General features: G+C 34.9%; 1 protein-coding gene across 12 annotated transcripts in view; it reads left to right on the forward strand.

The window, feature by feature from the left end:
• CDH18 (cadherin 18) overlaps positions 1 to 10,586 on the forward strand; it is a 478,444-nt gene extending 467,858 nt beyond the window's left edge. For 8 of the 12 annotated variants that reach the window (XM_079299712.1, XM_079299713.1, XM_079299715.1 and 5 more), the window contains 2 exons: positions 5,903 to 6,154; positions 7,294 to 10,586. In XM_079299712.1, coding sequence (XP_079155838.1) covers positions 5,903 to 6,154; positions 7,294 to 7,796 — 755 coding nt within the window. In that variant the 3' untranslated portion in view covers positions 7,797 to 10,586. The remainder of the gene's footprint in view (positions 1 to 5,902; positions 6,155 to 7,293) is intronic. The other 4 variants (XM_079299710.1, XM_079299708.1, XM_079299709.1 and 1 more) reach the window with 1 other exon arrangement.
• Positions 10,587 to 27,143: the final 16,557 nt, after the last annotated feature.

The raw sequence follows: 27,143 nt of genomic DNA on the forward strand, positions 1-27,143 counted from the left end.
TGAATTTTTAATGTATTCATCCACCCATGCCTGTGATATATATTAATCCTTTTATCTGTGTCACAGATCAAAAAAATAGTTTAGATAAAAAAAAAAAAAGTTCAATTTTACTTATCATTGCTGTTATTTAGAATGAGAACAATCTCCAGAACGTTCTCTTTATGACTCTGCCCTTCTTATTTCCTACCATATTGGAAAATGCATCAGTGAATTAACTGCAGAGCTTTCAAGATGTAGATTAGTATGCTAGATACCAGACCACATCTTAGTTGTTCTAGAACATCTAAAGAGGCATTTTAAATGGTTGGATTGAAGCCCCCACTTTGAAATCCATCGCAAGGGGAAAGCACCCACATAGTTCCCACTTTCATTTACATCACAGAGTCGTGCTTGTTCTGGTTATATAGTACTGTGAGTTACTGCTGACCTTCTGTAAAATATCACCCTGCAAAGAAGACAAGTTGTAACTGGAGAGAAATGATATCTGAGAAAGTGAAAGCTAACATCACACATGATGACTGTAAGTACAGCCCACAGAAATACTCTTACTGTAAATGGATTGAATGTCCGAGTAAGCATTATCGCAGAATCAACATGTGGAGTTAAAAATAAATTATAACAGAATAAATATATAAATAAATTATAACAGAAAACCAGGACCAGCTACTGTAGAGGAAAGACATTTTACCTCTTCAGGCCTCTGAAAGCCTCTGAGTGTCTTTGAAAATTTTTTGATTTAATAAAGCTGGCTCTAAGATTGATCACAAAGTGCATAGTGTAGAGGATCTTGCATTTCTTTTCTGGACTGCAACTTGTTGGAGCTAAAAAAACAACCATAGGCAAATAACTATATTTCAGGACATAAATGTGTTTTATGTTACTTTTCATTTTTGCTACCCACTGAACTAGAAATTTATAATAGCTTTTGCCCACTGGCAATAGCTTTGAAGCCAGCAAAAAATGAAAAAAAAAAAAAATTACAAGAGTTATCAATAAAGAAATGAAACAGAAATGCCTATCATGTAGTTCACATAAACAAATTAACAGCTCCAACTTTAGAAATGTAAGAAATGCAAATCATTCCCATATATCTTCTTTGGTTTTAATTAGTTTATGACTTCTCAGAAAATTTATAGTAGTTGAACTGCTGATACAAGCAGAACTGGAAATTGAAACATGCCTTAAGATATAAGCAGGATTTTTCTTTTTTTTTTTTTTTTTTTTACTTCCATTTCTCTTGTCTCTGCTTTTAATGCATAATGTGTCAAAGGAATTCTCAAATTGTGAATAATAAATGAGCATCCTCTAATGTGTTCCAGCAGTCACCTTCCATGGTATACCATTGTATTTCTGCTTCCTTGATTTTTCTGCACCCTCCTTTCTTTATTTAGCTCAGAAGTTCAATATAAAAAGGCAGAGATGCTGAAAAAAAGAGTGTGATAACAGCCTTGTATATAGTGTACAGCCTGGCTTAGTAAACCATGACATCTTCAGAGTGTGAAGAGTTGCTATGTTACAGCCATTCAGCATTTCCCATGGGTAACCTCAAACTCACTTAAGATGAATCTCAACTTCTAATTGACATATTTGCAAAGAACAGCCCAAACTGGAGTAAGTTTAGATCATTAGAAAGTTTAGATCATTAAATGGAGAAATGTACAACATGAGGTATCAGATAAATATTTGTTTCCCTGTTTGGGAGTTGTTAATTTTCCTTAGCAGTCATTCCTGTAATCTCCAGTTAGTCCTGGTTCTTATCATACTGCTCAGGGGTGAAGTTCACCATTTAAATCTATTGAGATAAAAAAGTCTTTCCTTCCAGGCATAGAAGAATAAGATCTGTAGCTCTCATCATCTTACTGTTGTTGCTGCTATCCTATACACTTCCTTTCCCTGACTATTTGCTGTATCTTTTTTTGCAGATATCAAATACATTTCTCACTACATAACTCCCTGGCTGCCTTTCAAACTAGTGCTATTGACATAACTTTTTTCCCCTTTTCAATAAACTCTTTTCTAGATCATCACTGTCAGACTTTATTCTTGGCTTCCTATAGCATTTACAGATTGTGAGGTTTTTTTTTATTCTGTGCAAAACTCTTAAAAGTTACTGTTTTTCTACCTCTTTTCTCAACATATTCCTATAATGGTTTTTGATAAGGAACAAAATCAATTAAAATTTGCAAACTCTGAACATCAGAATAATTGTCAATATGTAGTCAATATTGTAGTTTGGCTAATCCAGTCTTTCTTTTGGTATACCTTTGCATATGATTGTCCTCAAGAACAGAGCTCTGACTAGAGCATCAGAGATGCAATTTCTGTGTTACAGCAAAAAGATTAGCTTTAATAATTTTCTGCTTTGCTTGATAATTAGTGACCTTTGGAAAACCAGACAGAGTTTCCTCTTTTGAAAAAATGTTAGACATCTTATTTGTAAAACATTTCAAGAAATTTAATGAGAAAAAAATAATATGTGAGAGTTCAGATACTTTCCAGTATTTTGCTTGTATGTAAACAGAATATACTAAGTTACTGTATTAAATCTATGATAGGGTAATAATGAGAACTAGCGCCTCTAGTGATATTGACAACAGAAAATTTCCAGGACAATGTCTGAAAAGTCATGCTTTTTATTTGTGTTAAAATTTGTGAAATTTCATTGAAGGAAATGCTTTACACTCTTTCATTGAGAATGCTTATTATTGGGTATGGGATTACAGACACTTCTGGGTATGTCATGTAATATCTGTTTCTACAGAAATTTACTTACTACTCAAGAGAGTACAAACAATGAAAATTCACCATGGCAATTCTTTGAAATTAAAAATCTTGTACTGGTTTCCTTATTTCCTTTAAGTGTGTATTTTACCAATATTTCATTGTATCTTCTATTTAGTTCTATAATGTTAACAGTACGAGAAAAACAATTTCATATTGAATGAACAAATACAACATTGAAAGAAAAAAAGTCTGTTTTTAAAATTTGTATTTATTCTTTATAGTATAAAAATATCTTCTGCAGGTTTCTTTACATTTTTTTTCTGTAACATTGAATGATATAATTTCTCAATTTCTTCATTTTTTTCTCTTTTCTTTTTTCTCTTAGCTTTAATATATTTTACTCACAATTTTCCTCCCATCTGTACACATTTACCCTCATAGCATAGTTTTTCACATCTCCATGTTCTTTCCTTTATATCTTTTCAATACTCTCTGTGCTAAAATTTTATCATTACTGCATGATCCCTGATCAGGAGTCCTCAGTTTTTCTTCACTATTCTCTGATGCTTTTGTTGTCAGCCAGCATTTTCATCACTGCTCGTGGAGCTGTGCACTGGATCATTCACTTTTTTAAAAATTTATGTCACAGGCAACAATCACAACACTCACCCTTGTATCTCTTCTTGATTCTGTGTAGAACCTAATAACACTCAGATGTCATTATAAAGGGGTTTTCCTCTTTTGAATTTACAAAATAATGTAAAATCTCTATTGCAGCTCAACAGCATACTGTTATCATATTTCAAAAGGAATTTATATGCCACATTGTGTCATGGTGCATGCATGAGGCTATTTAGGCTTAAGGATCTGCAGACTGATGAAATAATGTTGAGGTGGTAAACAAACCTGGTGCACTCTTGTCCAAAGTGCCTGAGAAGGGTTGCTGGTGTATGTTAATAATAGTGACTGTGTTTTGGTATTATATGAGAGTCCTAGTTGGCCCAGTTAGGAACAGGGGATATGTGTAACAAATAATTTTGCAAAGTATGTTATATCATGGATATTTTATATTCTTTATGGAAGTATGATTTCCACAACGTGATGTTCTTATGTTCTGTCACAATTTTTACAGATTAAAGAATTATTTGTTCACCTCATTCTGGTTCCAGAATGAATATAAACAGCATAAGTGACTAATGTCATCAATCATCAAAACATGACCTTGTAGAAGTAAATTTGTAGAAGAAGGACTCCAAGGCCTACAGCAAATGTATAAATAAATAAATAAATAAATAAATAAATCCCTTATCCTTATACCAAATTAATAAATTCCTATATACTTGCCCACTCTAGGTGTAAAGAACAGCACTTAAAGAATTTATAACAAACTCACCACTCCGGATATTCAATATTTCCAAAATATTGAATGGGAGTGTAGAGAGGTGTGGAGAGGTGTGGAGAAGTGTTGTGAGTGTTGCTTATGTGATGAAGTAAAGCTAAAGGACTTCAGTGCTTAAATCTTGGCTTGGAAGTATTACTTCCCAGCTCATATATGTATTTTGTATATGAAACCTGCTACCAAATATATTATCTTGTGTTATTATGCTGATGTGGGATAATATTACCAATTTTTCTAAATATCACTGTCAGATGAGATGCAAAATAAAATGCTGACAAAAGTGGGTTTAAATGAATGTTTTAAAAATTTTCACAGAGCTTGATAGAAAGTACAGAATGAAAAGTAATCATTTGAAACAGATCTTCTATCCAGTTTAAACAAAAAATTTTCACTCAAATGTGCATGTATCAGTACAATGGGCAAATACATGGCACACTGGCTGTACTGTTACACAATATTTTCACAGAGTGATATGGATTTCATTTTTCCATAGGCTATGATAAAGCCATTTAATACTGTAGCCAGAGTGGTAAGGAAAAGTAAGAAAATTTCTTGTTTGTTTGTTTGTAATAGGAAGAGAAGCCTGGCAGATGTATTTAGTACTTATCACCCTTCTGTTGTTTGCTAAAAAATTCCAATTTCATAACCCCACAATTTGAAAACCATGTGACAAGCAATACAAGAAGAAAGCTCTTTTCTTCTAATGCCTCTTTCCATTTATCAGTCCCCATCTCTCTTTCTCCATAACTGCTTTAGTTTCAAATTCTCATTGTCTTCAATTTTTCTTTTTTTTTTTTTTTTTTTTTTTTTTTTGTTTTATCTTGGACTTTTCTTCAGAGGCTAATAATTTCATAGTGGTGGCAACAAAATGAAAATAAATTTTACACATATGAATATATGTATATATATATATATAGCTATAACTATATATTGTGGTAGCATTTATTCCCCTGCATTCTCTTTATGCCTCTTAATTTCTTGGACTTAAAAGGATATGTGTGGCAACTTCCTACCCTCCTTAGTACCTACAATTGCTCTTGCAATGTGTGTGTAATAAGCAGTAGATTTGTCAGTCTATGCTTATTAGGACCTGTAGGTAATGGAAGGGTGACTGACTTATGTAACTATTTCCCCTTTCTTATTTATCTTTAAACTTTATTAGTCTATAATATGTAATATTCATTCTTTTCCCCTTCCTTTGCCTTCCCTCTTCCTCCAGAGCACTCCAAAGCATGTATCTTTGATCACTGTCCTTTTAGATGTTTTCTGAAAGCTCACTTAAACTTTAAAACCTTTTTGCGAACACTAAAACATGAAAGTCTTATTTTAGCTTTTACTAAAGAAATTTTAATATTCTTCCGAGAATCAAGAGGATTTTGTATTGTGCAAAAAATTTCAGAACAGATATCCTCATAACTCTGAGTATTCAAATTGACAAGGGTGCATATGCTACCAACAGCATAACATGGCATGAAAACACTTGTAAATTGCGAGAAGCAAAATGTTTGCAAAATTCACTTATATTCCAATAAAAATAAAAGAGTTTCAAATATTCTTATTTATATAATGTTACTTTCCACTTCCTCTTCTTTTTGCTCTGCTTGCTAGAAAGACTTCCTGACGAATTTTAATTGTAGATTGTTCATTTTCACAGATTAGGACTGGATAGTTTTAAGATGCCCCATGCTTCCATTTGATGGGAAACCAACAACAATTTATTTTTTTTTTTTTTTCCATTTTTAACCTCACTGAAACGTCATTCTGGTTTTGATACTGTAGATAATACAGCCAGTATCCTGACCAGGCGAAGGAGATACAGCCGAAGCGCTCAGGACATCTATTACCTGCCCGTTCTGGTGTCGGACGGCGGCGTGCCCCCGCTCAGCAGCAGCAGCACGCTCACCATCCGGGTGTGTGCCTGCGACAGGGACGGGCGAGTGAGAACCTGCCACGCTGAAGCTTTCCTCTCCTCGGCTGGCTTGAGCACAGGAGCTTTAATCGCGATCCTGCTCTGCATCGTCATTCTCCTCGGTGAGCCATTCGCAGGTCTAAGGAATGCTATCCCTCCGATAGTAAATGGTAGTGGGAGGCAATTAGAAACACATAGCTGTGATTAGAAGGGAAAGGTTTAGCTAAAGCTAATAGGAAAAATTGCCTTTAAAGTACATTTGTGAATGTCTGGAATCCGGTAGAATTTTTTTCAGAGGTTACCAAGTAATTAGCACTGCAGGTCTTTTTTTCTGTAATTTGGAAAGATTTCCAAAAGAGACTGACTCTAATTTCATGTCTTGAACAGTGTGAAAAAATATAGAAAAAAGAGGGGCAAAGATTTTTGATATGCATTATGCTGTAAGAAGTATCATTAGCACTGTAGAAAAGCCATTTCTTAATTAACTTTGTGGAACAAACTGATAGCAATGCACAACATAATCCACAGGGGACAAGGCGTGTAGGGGACTATAAGCAGACTCATAAGATTAGTGCCATCGCAAGTGCATTTTCTCTTCACCCTTTTTAGGTTTTTATTTTCCCAGGCCAATTCCAGTATTATCCATTAGTTAATACTGTGGTTGGTTTTGATTTGAGTTTTTTTTCCTGTCGGCGACACAACTTGTTGCATACTGCTGTACTCATGTGACTTTCTGCATCGTTATGGAGATGGCAAGAAATAATAGTAATTGCAGTGTAACCAAGAGGATATTTGAAGGATTTATTTTCCCAAAGACTACATTTTCTAAGACCTACTTTCCTTTTAGCTTACTTCAGTATTTTCTTGTCAGAAGGCTGTTTTAAAAGATATAGTTATATATTTATCTTATAATTTTTTGTTTTATTGCAAAAAAATTAAATATTCATAAGAGAAAGGCTAAACGTTTTACGTATTATTTCAATGTATATGCTAAACATTGGTTTTAATGAAGCACTGAAAGCCCTGGATTATTCTTCTGAAAAATGCCTACTTTAGTTACTCATTTTTCACTTACCTGCTAGAATGTTATCTTCATTTATCTCCTTTTCAAGATCCCCATTAAACTAAGTAGCAGATGATGCCAAATTCCAGTACTGAAAATAATGGCCTGAAAATATTACTACCTATATTTTTGACTTAGTGTCTGCTATTTTTGAATCATATTCAGATGTAAACTTTAAACCTACTCTAATATCTGCAGTTTTCTCTCTAGCAATTGTGGTCCTTTTCATCACCCTAAGACGCAGCAAGAAGGAGCCTTTGATCATTTCAGAAGAAGACGTCCGGGAAAATGTCGTGACATATGATGATGAGGGTGGTGGAGAGGAAGACACAGAAGCGTTTGACATCACAGCACTGCGGAATCCATCTGCTGCTGAAGAGCTGAAATACCGGAGGGATGTGCGTCCCGAAGTGAAGCCTCTGTCCAGGCATCATCTCTCCTCGAGCCTTGACAGTATAGACGTCCAGGAGTTCATTAAACAAAGACTGGCAGAGGCTGATCTAGACCCCAGCGTGCCCCCGTATGACTCCCTGCAGACATATGCCTATGAGGGTCACAGATCAGAGGCTGGGTCCATCAGCTCCCTGGACTCAGCTACAACACACTCCGACCAGGATTATAATTACCTTGGAGACTGGGGACCTGAGTTTAAGAAGCTAGCTGAACTCTATGGGGAAATAGAACCAGAAAGAACAACTTAGTTGTAATTCCCAGGACAGAGGAGTTCCTAAACAACTGGACAGATAATGGCAACAATGGTAACAAAAAAGTGAATACAGTACTTGGAACTAAGTTGTATGCAGTTACTGTAGAACAAGTGCCCTTTTCATATTTGAAACTGGGTTCTCCAATTGGAAGAAAGTTAAATTTTGGAAAATACAGAAAAAAGAATCTATTGTCCCTTGTGTATTTTTTTTAATTGCTTATTAAAGTCTTTGGTACCTTATCTGCAACTATACCTAAAGTAAAGCCAAGAAATGACATTTTTATTGCAATATGCCTAACAGCTCCAAGCTGCAGTAAGTTTATGGTCATGTCTGTTTAAGAAGAGAGCTAAGAGAGGATCAAATCTCTTGCAGGTGGTTGTGATGTTGTGTTTCTAGCTGTGCTCTAGGCCTCATGATCCCAAGATGAGGTAGACAATGAGGTTTACCATCATTGTGAGAAGTGCTACCAGTCTGTTTCCCTTACAGAGGTGATAAGCCACACCTGTCCTCTTAAATAAATGGTCCTCTGATGATTTAATCTTATTGACTTAGCAGGTTGCATTGAGAAGCTATCATTTCATTATGTCCTTCATAATCTTGCCATCCATAACCAGCTAACAGATGGAGGGCATCATTATCTGTAGCTCAAACACAGCTCTAGCCCATGCCCCCAGACCTGCTCTGTTACTGCGTGCTAGAGGAACTGTTGTTTCCAGCGCTGTGGTTTTTCTTTTTGTCTTTTCATGGGAACATCATTCATCTAAATGGAATAGGCCCAAAGTACTCTTTATGCAGCAAAGCAGATGAAGCATAGACTTTTTCAATAAAAACAACAATGGCAGCACCATTAAACTATGCAGCTTTTTGGTTCACTGTGCTTTACTTATGTCAAGAGCTGAAGCTTTTAAAATCTTTTGCTGGTCTGAGTCCAGAAGCTACAACAGTCTGTTTAAAACCCAGACTCCTTAATCATAATGTTTTTTCTATTTCTGTGTGTGACTGAAAGCAAAATAGAACTACTGGTAAGACATTGGGATAGCAAAAATTTAAGCAAGGAGAATAAGATGATGAGGCTTTTTTTCTTTTAAGTTCTATATACTGATATTTACTTCTCAGAGTAATTGCCACCACAGCAGAACAAGATGGTTTTTCCCTATTTCAAGCATCGTGGGAACAGGAGCATTTTAAGTTAGTGAAGGAAATATACCATTACTGTGGTTCCTATGGATTAAGTAAATTGATTTCCTACATTAGTAACTTTGTAGCTTTGCAGAAATGATAGTTCTCTTTAACATAGGCTGCTTAACATCTAATCCAGCTTTTTTTTTTTTTCTTTTTTTAGCATTGCAGCAGCAGAACTGCTAAACAGCTCTGCTTTACATAGAAGCCTGCTTAGAACCTCATCTCTCAGATTCTGATTTTTCTTTTCCTTTGTTTGGAATTTTAATCTTTTCTTTGTCTTTCTGGTGATAATACTGCAAGAGGACCAGGAACTCATAATATCCCATGAGAGATTATGACCTATAATACTCACAATCACTAGTAACAATCCTCTGCTTCTAATTGTAGCTCCACTTTAGAGAAATGGACTTCTTCCAGTATGAATTTTATTGGAAAACTGTCCAGAGTAGAAGCAGTGTACTTTTTTTTGCTCTCTGGTCTGGTGTGCAGAGTGATACAGATTTGTATACTGCACTAGATTCCTCCCTCTGCATTTTAGGTGCCACTTATATTCAGCTTAGTAAAGAAGAGTCTATATTTTCTGCTGATCTGCTGTGAGCCACACAAGTGAACTAGATAATTAAGCCTTCTTTTCTTTACTCTGTGGTTGGATAGGTCCTAGACATGACTGAAATTTCTGATCAGTTTACTTTGAATGTAATGTTTTTATGGTTTTTGAGTTTTGTTTTTTTGTTTTTTTGGGTTTTTTTTTTGAGATATAGTTGACTGCTTTTGGTTTAAACAGCCTTCTGAAAAAAATAGCAAGTAGCTCTGTAAGCAACTTTTACTCTCTAACGATTATTAGTTGCACTGTAGCTCCAGAATTGGGTTTTTTTGTACACTATTTTGTTTAAAATTTGTAATGTTTCTTCTTTCAGAATCTGAACCCACAAGGAAAATTTAGTAGGGAAAAAACACCTGAACCCTAAGATATTCTGTTTATAGCTTGAAAGTAGTTTAATAATTTGTGTTAATTTTAAAAAATATTTTTTATGAAATAAAGAATCTTTAAGAAAACCTTTTAAGGAGGCATTCTTACTGTAGAGTGAAGTTAGATGCAGTAAGAGTTACACATGAGCTGAGAATGGTTGTCTGTTTTCTTTTTTGGGAGTAGAACCACAATACGTTTCAGTTTTGTCCCAAATAAAGCATCTAGTAGTGTGCAATTTTATTAGAAGAAATTTCCTTTTTGTTTAGATCACACTTGATTTATGCCAACATCTAAATTTTTATACTGTATGAGTAGCGTGTTTAAAACAAAATGTTTCAGCATTACTACTACCATAATGCTTTGTATCACAGCTGCATGAAAATTGCATTCATTGCTGTATTACAGTTTTGAGAACTAAGTATTAGTTATCTTTATGTCTATTCCCTCTGGCCCTACACCAAAGCAGGGAAAATCAATTGTATTTTGTGTTTAAGACAGTGTTTGTGCCATTGGTTATTTTTATTTACATCACAGAACGTCCAGGCAACAGAAGAGCAGTGACACAAGCAAATAGTCACTCCTTATGCTAATGGTCAGTTTAAGTTAATGCTATCTCAGAGAAATAACTATCCCTTTTTGCCATTTCTGGTGCCCTCTTTGCTGCTATAGAGCACATGCATCATACCTAGGAACCCTGAATCCCTTAAAGTTCTGCAGGGTTATTGAGACGCTGCTTCTGTGATGCTGCAGTGTGTCCCGTTCGGTACTTCCTATCCACAGTGGTCGCCAAATGTGCTTTTCTATCATGATGTGTCTGCATGCTTGCTGTGCTTACTGTGTTTTATTCAAATACACATTACGGTGTCGTGTTGTTTGCATGACAAATAACAGAATATTAAATCTTCAGGGCCCCAGGAGAAGGCCTCACAGTGCAGAAATAACAGGTTTACAGTTTTATTATCCCAATCTCACTTTTTTTTTCCTTTGGTCCTTTGTGTCCTAAAACCAAATTTAAACTGTATTTGAAAAATTCTATGTTGACTTGATTGAAGTGGAAGAAAATTAACACTGGATGGCACAATCATTTTGTAACATTGCTGATTTAAACAAAGTATATAATCAGTGAAAGTATTGTGGGAAATTTTTTCTCGGTTTATGGTAAAGTCGGATTATATAGACTATGCTTAAAGCTTTCATGGATCTTTTGTGTAGTCATATTCTCAAATATTTTCCTATTAGCCTAAATAGTAATCCTGTTGCTGCTTAACAACTAAATGCTGAAAAATGCCAGTTTGACTTAAACTGGAAATACTGAGTAAAGCTAAATGGCACATGCAAAGTGATACTTAAGGGCTTTTCTATTCACAATTTGATTTCTACAACGCCCATTCAACTAATAGTACATTTCTACCAAAATAATTAGTTTCATTCCTTCAAATAAACCCTCTTTCTTGTAATGGTGAGGGCACTCAGTATGCTGTATTCTTTACAAGTCAAAATAATCTGAAAAAATGGTCAGTATAAGAATTGCAAAATGTGAAACTAAATTGTCAAACTAAAACCTGTCAAAAATGTAATTTAGTACACTTTGAAAACAAAGAAGAGCTTGAATTCAGCTGGCGTTAGATTGATTCATACATTGAAAACAAATTAATTTTTTTATCAGTGTTACCTTTTGTTACATACACATAGAATGCTGTAAAAGTTGAAAGTAACTTCAGTCTGTTATGCACTTTATTTTTTTTTTGCATTCTTCTTAGAAAACTAAAATAACTGCAAACATTTTTGAGTTTTAATTCTAATTGATGCAGTTGTTTTAAATTGTGAATACTGAAAGAAAATGTCTATGAGAAAGTATTATTTCTGGTATTTAAATGGAGTTGCAAAATTTTTGTGGTCTCAGAATTTTTTAAATCATCCTTTAGAAAATATAAGTTTTGGACCAGTCTGGAATTAACCAAACTCATAATCTCACACCAGGGTAACTAAGGGAATATTCTGAATGCAAAGAAGGATATAAAATCATGCTGCCTAGCATTACTTTGTGGATTATAAAGTGCTAAGACCTTGTACCTGCAGTACATATAAATGGCACAGTGCATTCTAAGGAACATTGGAAGTGTGTTGCAAGTTTTGGGCCATTCTTATTTTTCCAAAGTCTCCAAAAATATATATATTTTTTTTAACAAAAGAGTAATGTAAAGTATACCTCCTTATGCAAGTGTTACTGATAGAAAATGTTACATTTTCTTTTAATAAACAAAAGGGACAAAATCTTTTATTCGTATTTTTCAAATAAAATGTGCTCTTTGCTATGGTGATGGGTTATTGTATTCCTCATCAAATCCAGACCATGTTATTTTGTCTTCACTCCTGCATTCTATACTCACCAAGGAACCAGAACATCTAACGATGCTCCATCTTTACAACTCAGGTGTGGCACAGTTGTATTAATGAGGTCAATGTCAGAAATGGTATGGAACTTGAAGTGGATCTGCAATGCCTGGTATAGTCTCTTGGTCGTGCCACTATTTCAAAGACTGTCTTGCATGATTATTGCTACAGATGGATAGGGATGGAGAGAGACACCATAAGATACTTTACAACAGACTGCAGTATAGCTGCTAAATGGTTCATTACTTTTACTTGTGGCAACTGTTCCTCTCCAACCATCACTGTCCTGAAACTGAAATGCAGTGTTATAGGATGAATACATTATCCACATGAGTGAGTTGGGGAATTGCACATCTATTAATCCAGATTGGTGATAAAACCCATGGTTATTGTCCTAAGCTGACACGGAGGACAAAAGTAGACAAGGACATTTACAATGTTCAAACTCAGGCACATGTAATGAAATTGCACAGGAATCAGTCTTTCTTTTTCAAAGGAATTAAGAGGCTTTATCAACAAATGAAATCTCAAAAAATGATGATACCGTAGGTCACAACAATCTTGTTGCAAGCAAGGCTGTCTTTCCCAGACTGTCATAAAATTCAAACATAAAGATAGGGTGGACAGGAAACAAAAGTAGAATTTTCTTGTTGAACCCTACTTACTCTACTTTATTGTCCATGAGTCAATTTAGATTGTGTACCACCATACTATGCAATTTTCACATGTGTCTCACCACAGACCTAAAAAAAAAGAAATATTATGGTAAGATAATATTTGTGAGATAAATATTGTCAGCCTGAATCTGAATGCAAATTAAGAGAGGTTTTGTGGTACTTGTTTTAGTCTTCAGTTGAAGTTAAAAGTTTAAAAAGAATTAAAACTTTAAAAAGAATTTTTAGGAATATTTTAGATAATATTTTTAAGATTTTTTTTTTTTTTTTTTGTCTGAACAAAGTTTTCTATTATGTTATATTTTTCTGAAATTGATTTTTAGTTTGTTTGGATTTCATATTACCTCTATATATGTGGCAGATATATAGTTTATACTTAGGTGCAGAGAGAGGCTTCAAAAGCCAGAACATTTTGCTTATGAGTTTAGCAGACTTTTTCTGTGGACTTCATGATTCCATGTAACATTTTTGTGCTCTTGCAACTTCTCACAAGTCCATCAAGGAAATCCCAAAGACTCAACAGAATTTCAACAGAATTTCAACAGAATTTCCACACTAGCTGCCTCTTAATCTGGTTTGTCCTGGAAGTACATGCAACAAAGCTGATAGGCAGTCAGTATGTGTAGAAACATACTCATCCAGCAGAGATACCCCCAAAGCAAAAATGGACATTGGGATTAGCACTCCTAAAGGATCATAGGTACAAACACCTTGGAAGGTAATAGATGCCAAGATGCCAAGCCAAGTCAAATCAGGGTCCACAGGAACTCCCACCATAGTGGACCTTGTCATCATGCATGTTGAATGCCCAGATACGGGGTGGGATCAATGGAAAGCTCAGTACAGGTAACTGTAAATAAATGAACTGCTCCAACATCTAACAACCAGTTTCATTATTGGATTTAGGCTGGGCAAAAATCAAACGGTGCTTGAGTTTGTCTTACTAATTACCATTATTTTTTTTCCTGCTAGTGTAGGCCTATTGAGTAAAAACTAGGCTTGAGATGAAAAAGTGTATGAAAGTACGCACATCCTGATTATGTAACATAAGCAGCATTTGGATTTCTCAAAAAGAAGTAAACACGACTCATAATCTGTACTACTTAAAAACTATATTAACTTTTTTTTTAATCTAACTTGCATTTTCCAGGTAGTTTCAATGCTTTGTTCTACATAAATCTTCATCTGTGAAATGCTAACATGGAAAAGAATAACAGAGATCAATTTTTTTTTTGATCCTTAGCTACTCCAACCTATTAAAAAGGAGAAAACTTGAAAATATGCTTCTTTATTATACAAATTGAATTATTGGCTCTGAAAAACAAGTCTCTTGCATATGATGTTGGTTACAAAAAAAAAAATTACAGTTTTTTCTTGCATTTTTTAGCATATCTTTTAATAGAGGACTCATAAACACATTCCATCCCATGTGGTGCTAACAAAAAAGGCCCCTAATGCTCACTTGATATTGTGTCCTTTCCAAATAACCATTTCATGTATATTTATCAATAGTGGTTCTTTTTATTTTTTCAGTAAGCCTCACTGCAAAATTTCTTCCTTTGATTTCCTCAGAACATTATGAAATCACTTCTATTAAATCTTACAGAAACAGTATCAATATTAGACCAAGTCCAGGATCAAATTTTTCAAATTTTTCTTTTTTTTTACATGGGCTAATTAATAACTAACTGGTCAAAGCACTTTATCCTGGATGTGCAAGACAGACTTCAGAGCTGGATGTTACATGGGGATCTCTCACTTCAGATATTTCTTTATCATTACCCCACAAATAAAAGTTTTGATGAATTTTTACTGATTGTTTAATTATTAGTTTTCAGTCAAACAGCATTCTTGTCTTCTGTCAAGGTCTGTGGGGATGAGGAGTCCTGAAAACATGACATACAATTTTGACTTTTTATTCTGCCTTATTGTTCCTTTTTTTCTTTTATTTTTTCTTTTATTTTTATTTACTTTTTTAAATTTTTCCCTACCCTCACAGGCCCCCTTTTTGCACAGGGTTCTTGAAGTACTGCAGTATAATAAATCAGGTTAAGAATATCAGGTGAATCTAGGAGCAGTTAATCTCTCTGAAAAAAAGGAAATATTTTTCAGTGGTATCTGTTGCCAGATGTACTAATCTTCATTTTTTACCCTGGGGCAAACATTTAAATTGGACTTTTTCAGAGCTGAATTCGTTTCTCCCCTACAGGATGTTCCAAAACTCAAATAACTTTTTCATATAATATGAAAAAAAACTTGCTGGTTTTTAGCATTTATATTGTCCAAGACCCTAGTGTCTCAGGTCACAGATAAAATTACATTATTTGCCTAAGTAATTGCGTACTCCAAAGGCAAGATTTCTAATTTCAGTATTACAAAGTAAAGACTTACAAGGGAGAAAAGTGAATTATAGGAAGCATGAGGAGGAAAGGAAGGGTAGTAGAATAGATAACAAACACCACAGGACAGATGTGACACACAGAAATGATCAGAAACACATCACAAAATAAAGTACATAGTGATACAGGATAGATTTTTCAGTAAGCTATTACAATCGTTATTGTAAATTTTATTAATTAAAATTGCAGTATTTATGACTAGTCTCCTTCAGGTTACTAAAAACATAAGTTGTATGTGATATGTAATGGGCATAGGTTAGGAAATCCAGAAAAAAATCCAGTGGAAAATGAAGTAATTAAAATTATTTTTCTGTTTCTTTATATTATTCAGGTTATGCTAATTTCTATTGCTGATATTGTGAATAAACCACACTTCTGGATCAGTCATATACACACAGATTCCCACTTTTATGCCCAGGTTTATGTCTTGGTAATTTGATAGGGATTTTGAAAGTATTTAGTTTGTTTTGCAAGAAGATTTGGACTGCACTTTTCAAATGAAAAATTGCAACAATTTCCTCACTTCTGGAGCAGAATTTTAATTTTTCTGATAAAGATTACAGATTGCAGAAACAGTGACAAAAGCCACCAAATGGCTGCAGATGAGAATAGTTCTGTGCCTATGTACATGAATCTATTACTTTTTGCCTGATTTGTATCCACAAAAAGTATTGTCAGAGCCCAGAAGGCATTGGAGAAAGCTGTGGTCATGATGTGCATAAGAAAACCTGTGCTGATATTGTTCTATTTCTTTCACAGGTTTCAAAAATTTCGGGTTAGGTGAGTCTAATATGACTTCATTGCTCACACTTTGCTTATCTTGTGTGATTAAAAAAAAAAAATACAGACATTACATGAAACATAAAACATAAATGTACCATACATGACCTTATGCTATATGTAGCTTTCTATCCAAGCTTTATCCCTAAAAGGACAGAGTAAAAAGGGTCAAAATCTAAGGCTACTGGATTCTCAACTGTCAGATCAATAAAAATAATAGTTTTAATGTGTGCATGCAAAGATGCAGCGTGTCAGTTGAAAAACAAGTGACTTTGCACAGCAGTTTACACTTGAACTCAGATTGTCTCTTCACAAGTTATATTTTAGAAAGGAAGAGCACCTTTTGATAAAATGGGTCAGATGACAGAAACATCCTAATTCAAGTGAGTGGAAGGAGTACATGGTGTCTTGTAGAGTTCTACATGATTCGGACAGGCAGGAAGATGCTGCTATAATGTGTTACTGTGGAAAAGAAAACTTTTGGCTTCGGAAAGTGAAAAGACTCTCCTTGTTTTTGAGGCATTTTATGACAGACATTATCGCAGCTTGAAAGGATTTATCCTGAATGTGAGAGGTTGTGATGGTCAATGTCTTTTTGCACCTTGGGCAGTTCCTGTTGATGGTGCAGTCTGCATGGTCTCTGCTACTGCTCAGGAGCATCCCATTCTAGACAGATGTTTTAATAATAGTATGGTGGTAATTGTACTTGACTCAAAAAAATTAAATTGAAACTCTGAGCATATCAGTTCAAGGTCACAAGTTCATATTTGACATGGAAATGTGAAATGCAAACACTAGTAGCAGTAAATTACTACTTCTTTACAGGAAATTTGTTTCTAATCTCACTTCAGTGTTGGTACAGAAAGCTCACAAGATGGCAGTGCCACAAAAATGGTCACTCAGTATGATCACCATATGCCCGTCTGCTCCTAATTATATTCTGAATCACATTTGACTATGGGGATTTGACAAGTAATCCTGTAACAGACATATCCATATTTTAGGTAAAAGCATTATGTCTGTATGCAGCTCAACATTCCATCTCCACCTTCCACCCTTGCTATATCACTGCTGTTGTTCCCAGATTGTAGTGGAACTAAAGAATTTATGGATGATAAGGATCTGAACTTCTGGCTGCTGAATAAACACCAGCTGAGATTTGCTACCTCAGGAACCTTAACAACTACAAGAGGCTAATATACACTTTTGTCCAAATGTTGACAGAAACAACATGAATAAAAATAAAACAGATGATATTTTGCAATTGAAGTCCAAGAGACAGATGAATTAAGGAAACAACAAGATTGAAACATTTTTGAGAAAAGTTCAATAAATAACTTGATGCTTCTGGGTGACTTGATATATCTGGTTATATACAATGGAAAATGTATGTATAAGCAAACGTCCTTCTTGCACTTTTTTAAAATTGATAAATGACATCTACACAATGCACACAGGAAAGAGGAATAGCCATATGGGATCCAGTAACAATGGACATGAAACTTCAGCTCCTTTAGTGATAAGAATGCTCTTTGTACATGCAATGATATGGAATCAAGGCCAAATATTTTGTATATAAGAACAATAAAGTAGAAGAAGACTTGTTTCTTAAAAGCAAAATTTTGTTCCATGAAAAAGAAATGATGATGCATCTATAAAAGAAAACATACTGTTCCTGTCTCTGTCATTGATTCCCTACCTGTAAGAAAATTAAGAAAATACCTTAATATATGCCTATTAACAAGGTATTTTTTTCCAGTTTGGAATTAATTAGGCCTCACTGTTCATTTATGCTTTCTTGAAACCAATCCTCTTCATATATGAATGTATTCTAAGCAGAAAATGCTAAAATAAAAGGCGCAGAAGCTTCCAAATCATAATTTCTACTAATAACCTAGAACCTTAAATCTAAATTGATTTAGAATCTCAACTTTAATGTTCATCTTTGAAAACCCTTTTTGCTAGGTACTTTAAGAACCTGGGGTGAAAGTGTTGGAAAAGTCCAAAACCTACACATTCTATTCTGAAAATATTATTAGAAATTGTCTAGAATCTGCCACAATCAGCCAAATCAAGTGGATGCAGCAATACCTTGGATATGCAAGTTAAGAATAAATCTAGTTTATATAGAAGGCTAATCTAGGTTTTCTTGAAGGACTTAATAAGCCTTTGAATAAAGGTAATAGGATTTATGCACTTAGATTTCCAATCAGATTTTGATAAAATCTTCCATCACACTTATAATGGAATTACATGACCTTTAAGAGAGATTTAAGAACAGGGTAAAAATACAGGGCTACTTTGTAAGGCTTCTCATTGTAGAGAGTGCTGTTCAACATTATTTTAGGATTGGAATTGTTTGATACAGCCAAAGATAATCTAGGAAATCAAACTGTGACTACTTGCAAAGTAATCAGTGAATCATTGCTGCATGAACTGAAGCTGTGGTTGAAACTGAAAAAAAATACAAAGTAGTGGGCAAAAGCAAAATCTACCCAAAAGGCACCTGCTCCATGAACTCAAAATAAATTTATTACTCAGGGAGAATATTTTGAGATGCTGTTTCTAATGAGATATCTGCTAGGTAGTGGCCAAAACCAACATAAACAAATTTGGTATTAAAATGCATTAGATAATAAGAGAAAAAAACAATTAAAAGTGTCATTATGCTATTTGAAAAATTAAGAGTGATTCCTCATTTCAACTACTCAGTAAAACAGTCTAGTCCCATTTGAAAAATAAGAGAAAGCACGCAGAAATCAAGAAAATGGTTAATGGTTGTGAAACTGTATGCATATCAAGTGTTTTTAAAAGTTAGGACTCTTCAATATGGAAAAGAAATGGGTGATGGGAATAATATCTAATAAGTAAAAAATTTCAGGATTATAAATGACATGGGAAATAAACAGAAAACTGCTATTTTTCACAATAGGAGAGTAAAAACAAAAACTAGGAACTATAAAATAAGCTTTTAGTTAAAAGATTTGAAATAAACAAAATGAGATTGTTTTTCACATGGCACACAGCCAAAAGGCAAAAGTCAAGAGGTGATATAGCCTTTGTTCCATGACAGATAATGGCTTTGGTAATCACAGCTGCAATCTTTTCTTTATCTATGGTATTGTTGACCTATGCTATTATCCTAGTTTTTACCTGGTGAAAACGAAAAAAAAAAAAATTGGCTTCTGGCAAAGAAAAGAGCTAGTAAAAATGAAACCATATATCAATAGCATTAAAACTGGTTCCAGTGTTTCATGGCTAGCAGTTTGGAGTACAAAGAAACCACCAGCTAATTACCAGCCCTGTAATACTTACCTCCATCCTCTTCTGCATCTTTTAAATCTGATGGTCATCCAGTTACAGAAGTAGTTCCTGAACCTGCTTCAGCTGACTTGGCTTATCCATAGATAATACCAGCCAGGAAAATGAACCCACAAGTTCATTTAAAGTCCAATGAATTATGAAATGGAAGTCAATTAACTGCTAGCCTCTATTCATGCTGTACAGTCCACAGGCTTCTATTATTCCTTTCAAAATGCTCTGAAGTGAGTCATTACTTAATTAAATTACTGAGAGCTGAGATTACAGACACACCACATAAAATATTCAGAGAATCAGTTTTAAAGAGAAATAGAAATGTGAACTACTATGTTTCTCAGCTATTAATTACATCACCTGTGACACTCAAGGGGCTCTTTCCTTCCATGCATGAGACCATAGCTGACAAAAATATCTGTTGAGAAAATAATGCAGCTATGTGTTTTATTCAGTATTAGGATACCTCAAAGCTAACTTTGAAATTAATGATTCCAATTATATATGTTAAAACTTGAGAAATTCAAAGTAAACCCAACGAACAGTTTAAACCCATCCATTCCTGAAAATGGTAATTTAGAAGAATACTTTGAACTATCATGTTTTTTTTCTTCAAATATGACAAATTGAAAGAAAGGAAATTAATATTTGAAGCATACAAACTTATAAATTTTACATTCTCCATGTAATAAGCAAATAAATTATTCATATTTGCAGAGGGAAAGGACACTTGTGGCCAAACACATTTACTTCTTACCTGCAAATTAGTGAGTGATTTTATTATAATTACTCCTTTCTTTCCAGTGCCTAAACTTTTTAAAGAAATCACTTAGTTGTATTCACTGATAAAATTTTATATTGTCTATGTAAGATTAAATTGTTTTGTAGAAAAAAACCCCTGTTGCTTACTGAGAAAAAAAAAGTAATGCATTTAATTTAACAAAAGGCAGTATAATCATATTGATTATGGTAAAGTAGATGTATGGGACTGGGACTATAAATGGCTCTGTGGAGCCATTTGTATGTGTAAACATATCAAGTATATACATTAAAACTTATAATTCTGACTTCCTCTTGCAGAATGAATTATTTGCTTACTAAGAGTTTACTGCTAATACACAAAAATTCTGTGGGGTATTGATTGATTTGCAGTGAGTTATTTCTTCCTTCCTTCTTGATCAGTCAAACATTTATTTGTTTCTTGTCTTTAAAATTCATCATTCTACCCAGGCTTGTATCTAGCTTTCAGCATTTTATTAGCTCTGTCAATGCCATTTGCAAATGTGACAGCTATCACCCATGGTTAAAAGCTTATTTATTTATACAGAAATTTTGCTGTCCAAAATAGTTATAAAATCCAGTTAGGCATAAGGCATTTAATGTGCTTTGCAAAAAATACAAGAGAAAATATTGATCTTGTGAATAAATAATTCTGCTTATTTAATTTAGAATAGTGTGAATATTCAAATGTAGCAGCCTCATATTACAAAGTTCTGCTTATAGATCCAATTTTACTCAGTAAGTCAGATACCCTTCTCCCACAGAGTCACACCACACATACATTCCCCTGATACACTGTTTCATTTTAAACATGTTAAATATATGGTAAAATTACAAACTTGATTTGAATAAAGAGTAAGAAACAATGGCCTAAAGAGAGAAGCAGAGTCATAGCAAAGCAAAAAATTTCACTCATGTTCTTGTGCTAAAAAGTTTCAATATCTAATCTTTATTGTTGTGTTTATTTGATAGAAGCAAGAGGGATTTTTTCCATCAAATGAAAAAAAAAAAAAAACATCCTTCTGATTGGTGATAGATACTAACTGACTGGGATATTCTTTCTTATTCATTTGGGATAATGTTGGAGCTAGATTATTTCTGTATGATGTATTTATGTGTCTGTTTTTTAGGTTGAATCACAAGACTGAAGGAACCACTTAGATCTGGGAGGACTCCCTTGACCCTTTTTCAAGTCTATTAGGAATAGTTTTTGTTGGTTTTTTTTTTTTTTTTTTGTAGAAATGGTAGATGATGGTGTGTGCTTAGAGGCATTTACTTTTCTGTTTGAAAATAACTGAACTATATTTTAGTAATGACTGATGTTTCTACATCACCTAAGAGCCTTATAGAGCATACAGAATACTATGTATGGGAAAAATATGACTGATGTGTGAGATTCAAACACTTTTTATTAAAAAAATTCTATTTTAACCACTTCATATGAGACAAATTTTAAATAACTTCCAATAAATCAAAGCTATTGTGTTAAAAGAGATAATGATGATTTTTGTCCTTCTGTCCTGCAGAAGCACAGTGGTACACTGACCTACATCTGAATAGTTCTTATCCTGGAGTCTAAATTTTGTGCAGATGGCCACGATGAGCTCTCTTTTGTATATTGTTGGATGGAGTGAAACTGATTCCCAGCAGAGCAGGCTTTTTAAACTAATTTTTGCTATTAGTCACCCAACTGCAGTGTATTCACAATGCTGTCAGAGTCACACAGTTCAGCACTTTGGAGTCACAGCTGTTGATGTCTTATCATGGAATTTAAACATGAGGGAATAAGAACTCCTGGGAGCTGAAGTATTTGTTTATGTTGCTTGATGCTTAGACTTCTGTCTAACAGAGGACTTGATTTCATTTGTTAGCCTCAATACTGGCTGGACAAGATCCAGGCCCCCTTAGTACAATTCCACTGGCAAGTTTTTCTTTTTATTTCTAAGTAAACTAGATTCTAACACATTGTATGATTTTTACTCTCAGACATGGCATAAACACGAGCAAATAGGAAATCTAGAGCAGAAAAAACACTTCCTGAACTTCTTTGTTTTTCTTACATTCTTCAGTTAGGGGGAAATAAATCATTAGTAACTCAAAGGCTTTCAAAAATTTGATGACAAAATTTTGCTATCAAGTTTAGGCAGACAATTTTATAATGATTTAGGCTAATGTGTTCTTCAATCGTGCTGGGGTCACCCCTGTCCCAGCAGTGCTGCAGCAGGGCTGGTCTCCATCTCCCCATAGCCCTGCACTTCCTGGCCATAGGCACTACTAAGCACCTACTCCCAGGCACAGATCCTGGCCACTCCACCCAGGGATCACCCCTGCAGCCCACCTTTGCTGTCTGGACATCTGGACACAGCACAGCCATGATTCGTCCATGATTTTAATATGCCTGGCATTCCTTTTCCAGACTCCTATGGGATTTCCAAAAGACTGTCTCACCTCATCCATGCCTTGTCCAGGCTAGCTTCTATAAAAGCCAATAAGAATGTTGCTGCTCTTTGGACTGCCCTTTGAATTAACTGTGCCTAGAACCTGCATTCCATAAACTTAAGGGTACCTCCTCCTGTTTGCTGGTCAGTCAAGAAGTGGCCTCAGATGATGCAACATTTGCCCAGTGTACTGGGTTTGGAAGGGAAGGTATTGGTGCAGGGGGGCTACAGTGATGGCCTCTGTGGGAAGCTTCTAGAAGCTAAGTAGTAAACCCTCAGTGGTAACATACTAAAGATGTACAAAAAATCTCATGCAGTTGTAATTGCAGTAGGAGCAGAGCAGGGTGAGAACACGCAAGCCGAACAACTCTGCAGACACCAAAGTCGGTGGAGAGGGAGGGGAGGAGGTGCTGCAGGCACCAGAGCTGAGATTGCCCTGCCTTCTATGGTGGTAGGCCGTGGCAAAAGCAGCCCTACAGCCCAGGAAGGAGAACGTGGCTGTAGATATCCACCTGCAGTCCACAGAGCAAAGCCAGGCCAGAGCAGGGCAAGACCTGAGAGGAGTCCATGAAACTGTGTGAGATTCATGCTGGAGCAGGCTCCTGACAGGGACCTGTGGACCTTGGAGAGCAGAGCCTGTGCTGGAGCAGGTTTGCAGGCAGAACTTATGACCAGATGGTCTGGATGGAAGTGCCTTAAGAACTGCATCCCATGGAAATTGGACCCATATTGCAGCAGTTTGTGGAGAACTGTTGCCCATAGTATGGCCTCATTGGAGAAGTTTGTGGAGAACTTCCAGAGCAGGGGAAGGACTCTTCACCAGCAGTAGCAGAAAGAAACAGCAATGGACTGACTCTAACCCCTATTCTGTCTCCCTGTGTTGCTGAAAAGGGGATGGAGAGGAAGAAGGGTTTTTTGCTTCTCATTATCATGATTACTGCTAGTAATAAATTCAATTAATATCTCTAATTCAACTGTGACAGTATACGATGAGTAATCTTTCTCTGTCCTTATTTCAATGTGTGAATCCTTCATTATATTTTCTCTCCTTTGTCCAGATGCAAAGGGGAGTGGTAGAGATGTTTTGGTGGGTGTCTAGCATTCCAACACCTAGCTATTCTTGTTACTTTTTGTCTTGAGGGCAGCTGATATGATTTAATACATCTAGCTCAGAGAATATATTTGGTGGTTTTCTACTTGGCAGCAAAGCCTAGTTACCAAACAGAACTGCAGGGAGGAAAAGTCATTCTCTCCTTGCCATTAGATTTTGCCACTTTTGAAATTCAAACTAAATCTGAAGTAGCACAAACAGAAATGTGATTAATTTCTCAGTGTGAATGAAGATAGAGGAGCCTCTAAAACATAACTTGACATGATAAAAACTATGACCCACAAGAAAATATCTTTTTTGTACAGAACTGTCACAGTATGTGCTGGAAAAAAACCCCATGAATATTGCATAATATGTATTTGGAACATAGTACATGGTTTAATTCCTGAGTAAGTTGTTACTGCTCATCACCATAATGGTGTTTGCCATAAGAAAATATGAATTTTATTTATTTTATTTCAGAGAGATACTATTTTTTTATGTCTTTAAATCTAATTGTTTAGAATAGTGTATAAAATTCCATGTAGTTTCATGCAGAGAACAAGACAACAAAAAATTCTTTCTTTAGTCTATTTTAAACATTGCTTCCTTTACCTCCTATTTTCCACAGCAGTGATCAAGGCTCAAAGAAGCTCTTGCAACACTTTTCAGATAGTTTCAGTCATTTTTGCTTCACTTGATGGAGATTACTATTCCCATGTGTTGTGTTAGCAAAGTAGTCATGCAACACATTTGAAGCTTGAATTAAAAGTTCGTGTTTTCCCCCTGAACAAGATTCATAAATAAAAAATGTCTTCTCTAAATAGAATTCAGGTATTGCACTGAAGGGAAAAGGCTTTATATGTTAACACTTTCAAGAGTCAACGATGCATAGCAAAATTCCTCCGTGAGTGATGAAATTCAGATTTTGAGCTAAATTCTCTTACTTGCATTTAAAAAAATGCTCCTCTTCTTTCTTTTTGTTAGGACTTCTGCCAAGATCAGTTCAATTTTATTATGCACAACTGCTAAATAAAAGCCTCAGATATATAGGCTGCCTTTCTGTACTTTAAATCACCATGCACAGGGTTGACCCCCTCCCCTGGAGGAAATGGCTTTCAGAACATTATATCTGAGAGACAGTGTTAGGTGACATCTAGATGCATCCATTTATCACTTACACACTTTTCCTTGCCCTAACTCTGAAGTTTATTCATCAGGTTGTATCCTACTTCATCCTTATACACTTAGCTGACTCTTAGTGATAAAGAAGTGAAGACTTTTACCAATCTTTGGGTTCTCATTAAAATGATCTGTTGAATGCTGTCAAATCACATCTATTCCTGCAACTGTCAAAGGAATGCAGTTGTTCAGATTATGGTCTTTCCTTGGTGTGGTAGTTCTGTTAGTTCCCTTGAAAAACCACTGACAATTGTTCACATTCAGTTCACATCAGCTAGGCATTTTAAGGAAGGCGTCCATACTCAGTGCTCATTCTTTGTGCATCAACTGTGTCTCTGGGTAATAGGTATCTAAGGCTGTTCACAGGCACTATTAGGAGAACTACATGTATCCAGCTGGGACCACTGAAATTCTTTACTGGTCAAGTGTTCAAGTGCCATACCATATTACACAGTATTTAAATGTGTTAAATATGCACCTACAGTTTGAATGAGAGCAAGTATATTTTTAAGCTGTGCATTTAGAGTCTAATCAGTTTTGTGTTAATTTAACTGTGTTATTTTGATACTTTTTTGCTACATCACTGTTGAAAAGGCCACTATAATAAAACTAAACCTGAAGATATAAAAAGACTTGAAAGGAAAAGTAGATTAGTCTATAGGTTATACCTATAGACCTGTTAAAAATTTAAAATAACCTGCTATAGAAGTTCAAAATTTGCCTTATATTTCTTAGACAATTTTCCTAAGAGAAGTCGTACTTCATATTCTGAAAAATATAGCCACTTTCAGAAATTAACTGATTTAAAGAGTACAAATATGTCAAATGAAGTTTATGAAATAATTATTTGTACAAATTTGCACAGATCAAATTGAAAAACCCCTCTGTCTTGCTGTATTCATCTTTGGTACTGTGAACTGATTACATGTCAGATAGACACATAGAACACTCATTAAAAGTTACAGCTCCTTAAGTAATTTTCTGCACTGAAACAACAGTTGATTTCCTTGCTATTTTACTAATGTGTTTACCAAAGAGAGGTGGTTTTGCTCATTATGTCAATAGAGTTGAAACTCTGTTTCTGTGTAGTTGGTGTCCTCTCATGTTTTTGAAAGTAGCTAAAAGCTTTAAAATCCTTTAGCTGGCTTGATTAGACAGTGACCCTTTGCTTATCATTGATTTCAGGATCTAGAGTTTATTAGCAGGTCACCAGGGTACTTTTTTTTCTCTCTGTATTGTTGGCCATTACCCAATTTGAACAGCAAAATACTAAATTAAATCAGAACCAATGTTGTTGCCTTTTAAAAGGTTTCAGTACTTCTTTTGCCCTTGTACAGTTACAGAATTTTCATATATATACTAATATTTTAATATATTTTATTTATATTTTGCTTATGTGCTAATTCTATAATTTTTATTAATTTTTTGAAATATAGGAATGCAGGTGAAAAATAAATGGCGGCTGAGATGGATTTCAGTTAAAGGTTAATCCATATTAAAGGCTTTTAATGAAAAGAAAAAAACAAACCCAAACCCCAAAGCAAACTAAAAACAAACCAAATGGAAAAAGCCAAACGAGATAATACTGAAGTAAAAGATCATAAAGTGATTTGCAGAGTGCCATATCACTCCTTTCTGAAACCAGAAGCAGAATGACAGGTTTTCTGTATAGTACTTGTATGGGAAGAACATTCAGTGAATAAAGTGCAGAGTAAAAAGAAGCTTTACAGTCTGCAGATCGGTGGCTGTAGCATGCTGTGCATAAAGCATTGATTGAAGGCATTGGAAGCAGAGCATCTAACACCTGTGTAAACAGCAGAATAAAATGGATACTGTCCAACACAGCTTTCAATACCTCCTGTGTTTGTGCAGTTTGCATTCTTGGTAAGCGTACCTGCAATTCCATCATTTTGGAGCTTGAAAATAGTGAATAGTAAACGATTATGCTCCAATTTCCATGCAAAAGCATCCCACCCATTATTTGTACTCTTGACTGTGATGCTCAGCTGGCTATTCTCTGAACAGTTTTTTGATGAGTTCTGCATGCACAGAGGCTGCAATCAGGTTATGCTTCCCTAACTTGCCCACAAATATTACATGAAAGAGCATTCCAGTCTTTATTTGTGTCTACATATGT

The sequence above is a fragment of the Erithacus rubecula genome (assembly GCF_903797595.1).
Source record: "Erithacus rubecula genome assembly, chromosome: 3".
NCBI lineage: Eukaryota > Metazoa > Chordata > Aves > Passeriformes > Muscicapidae > Erithacus > Erithacus rubecula.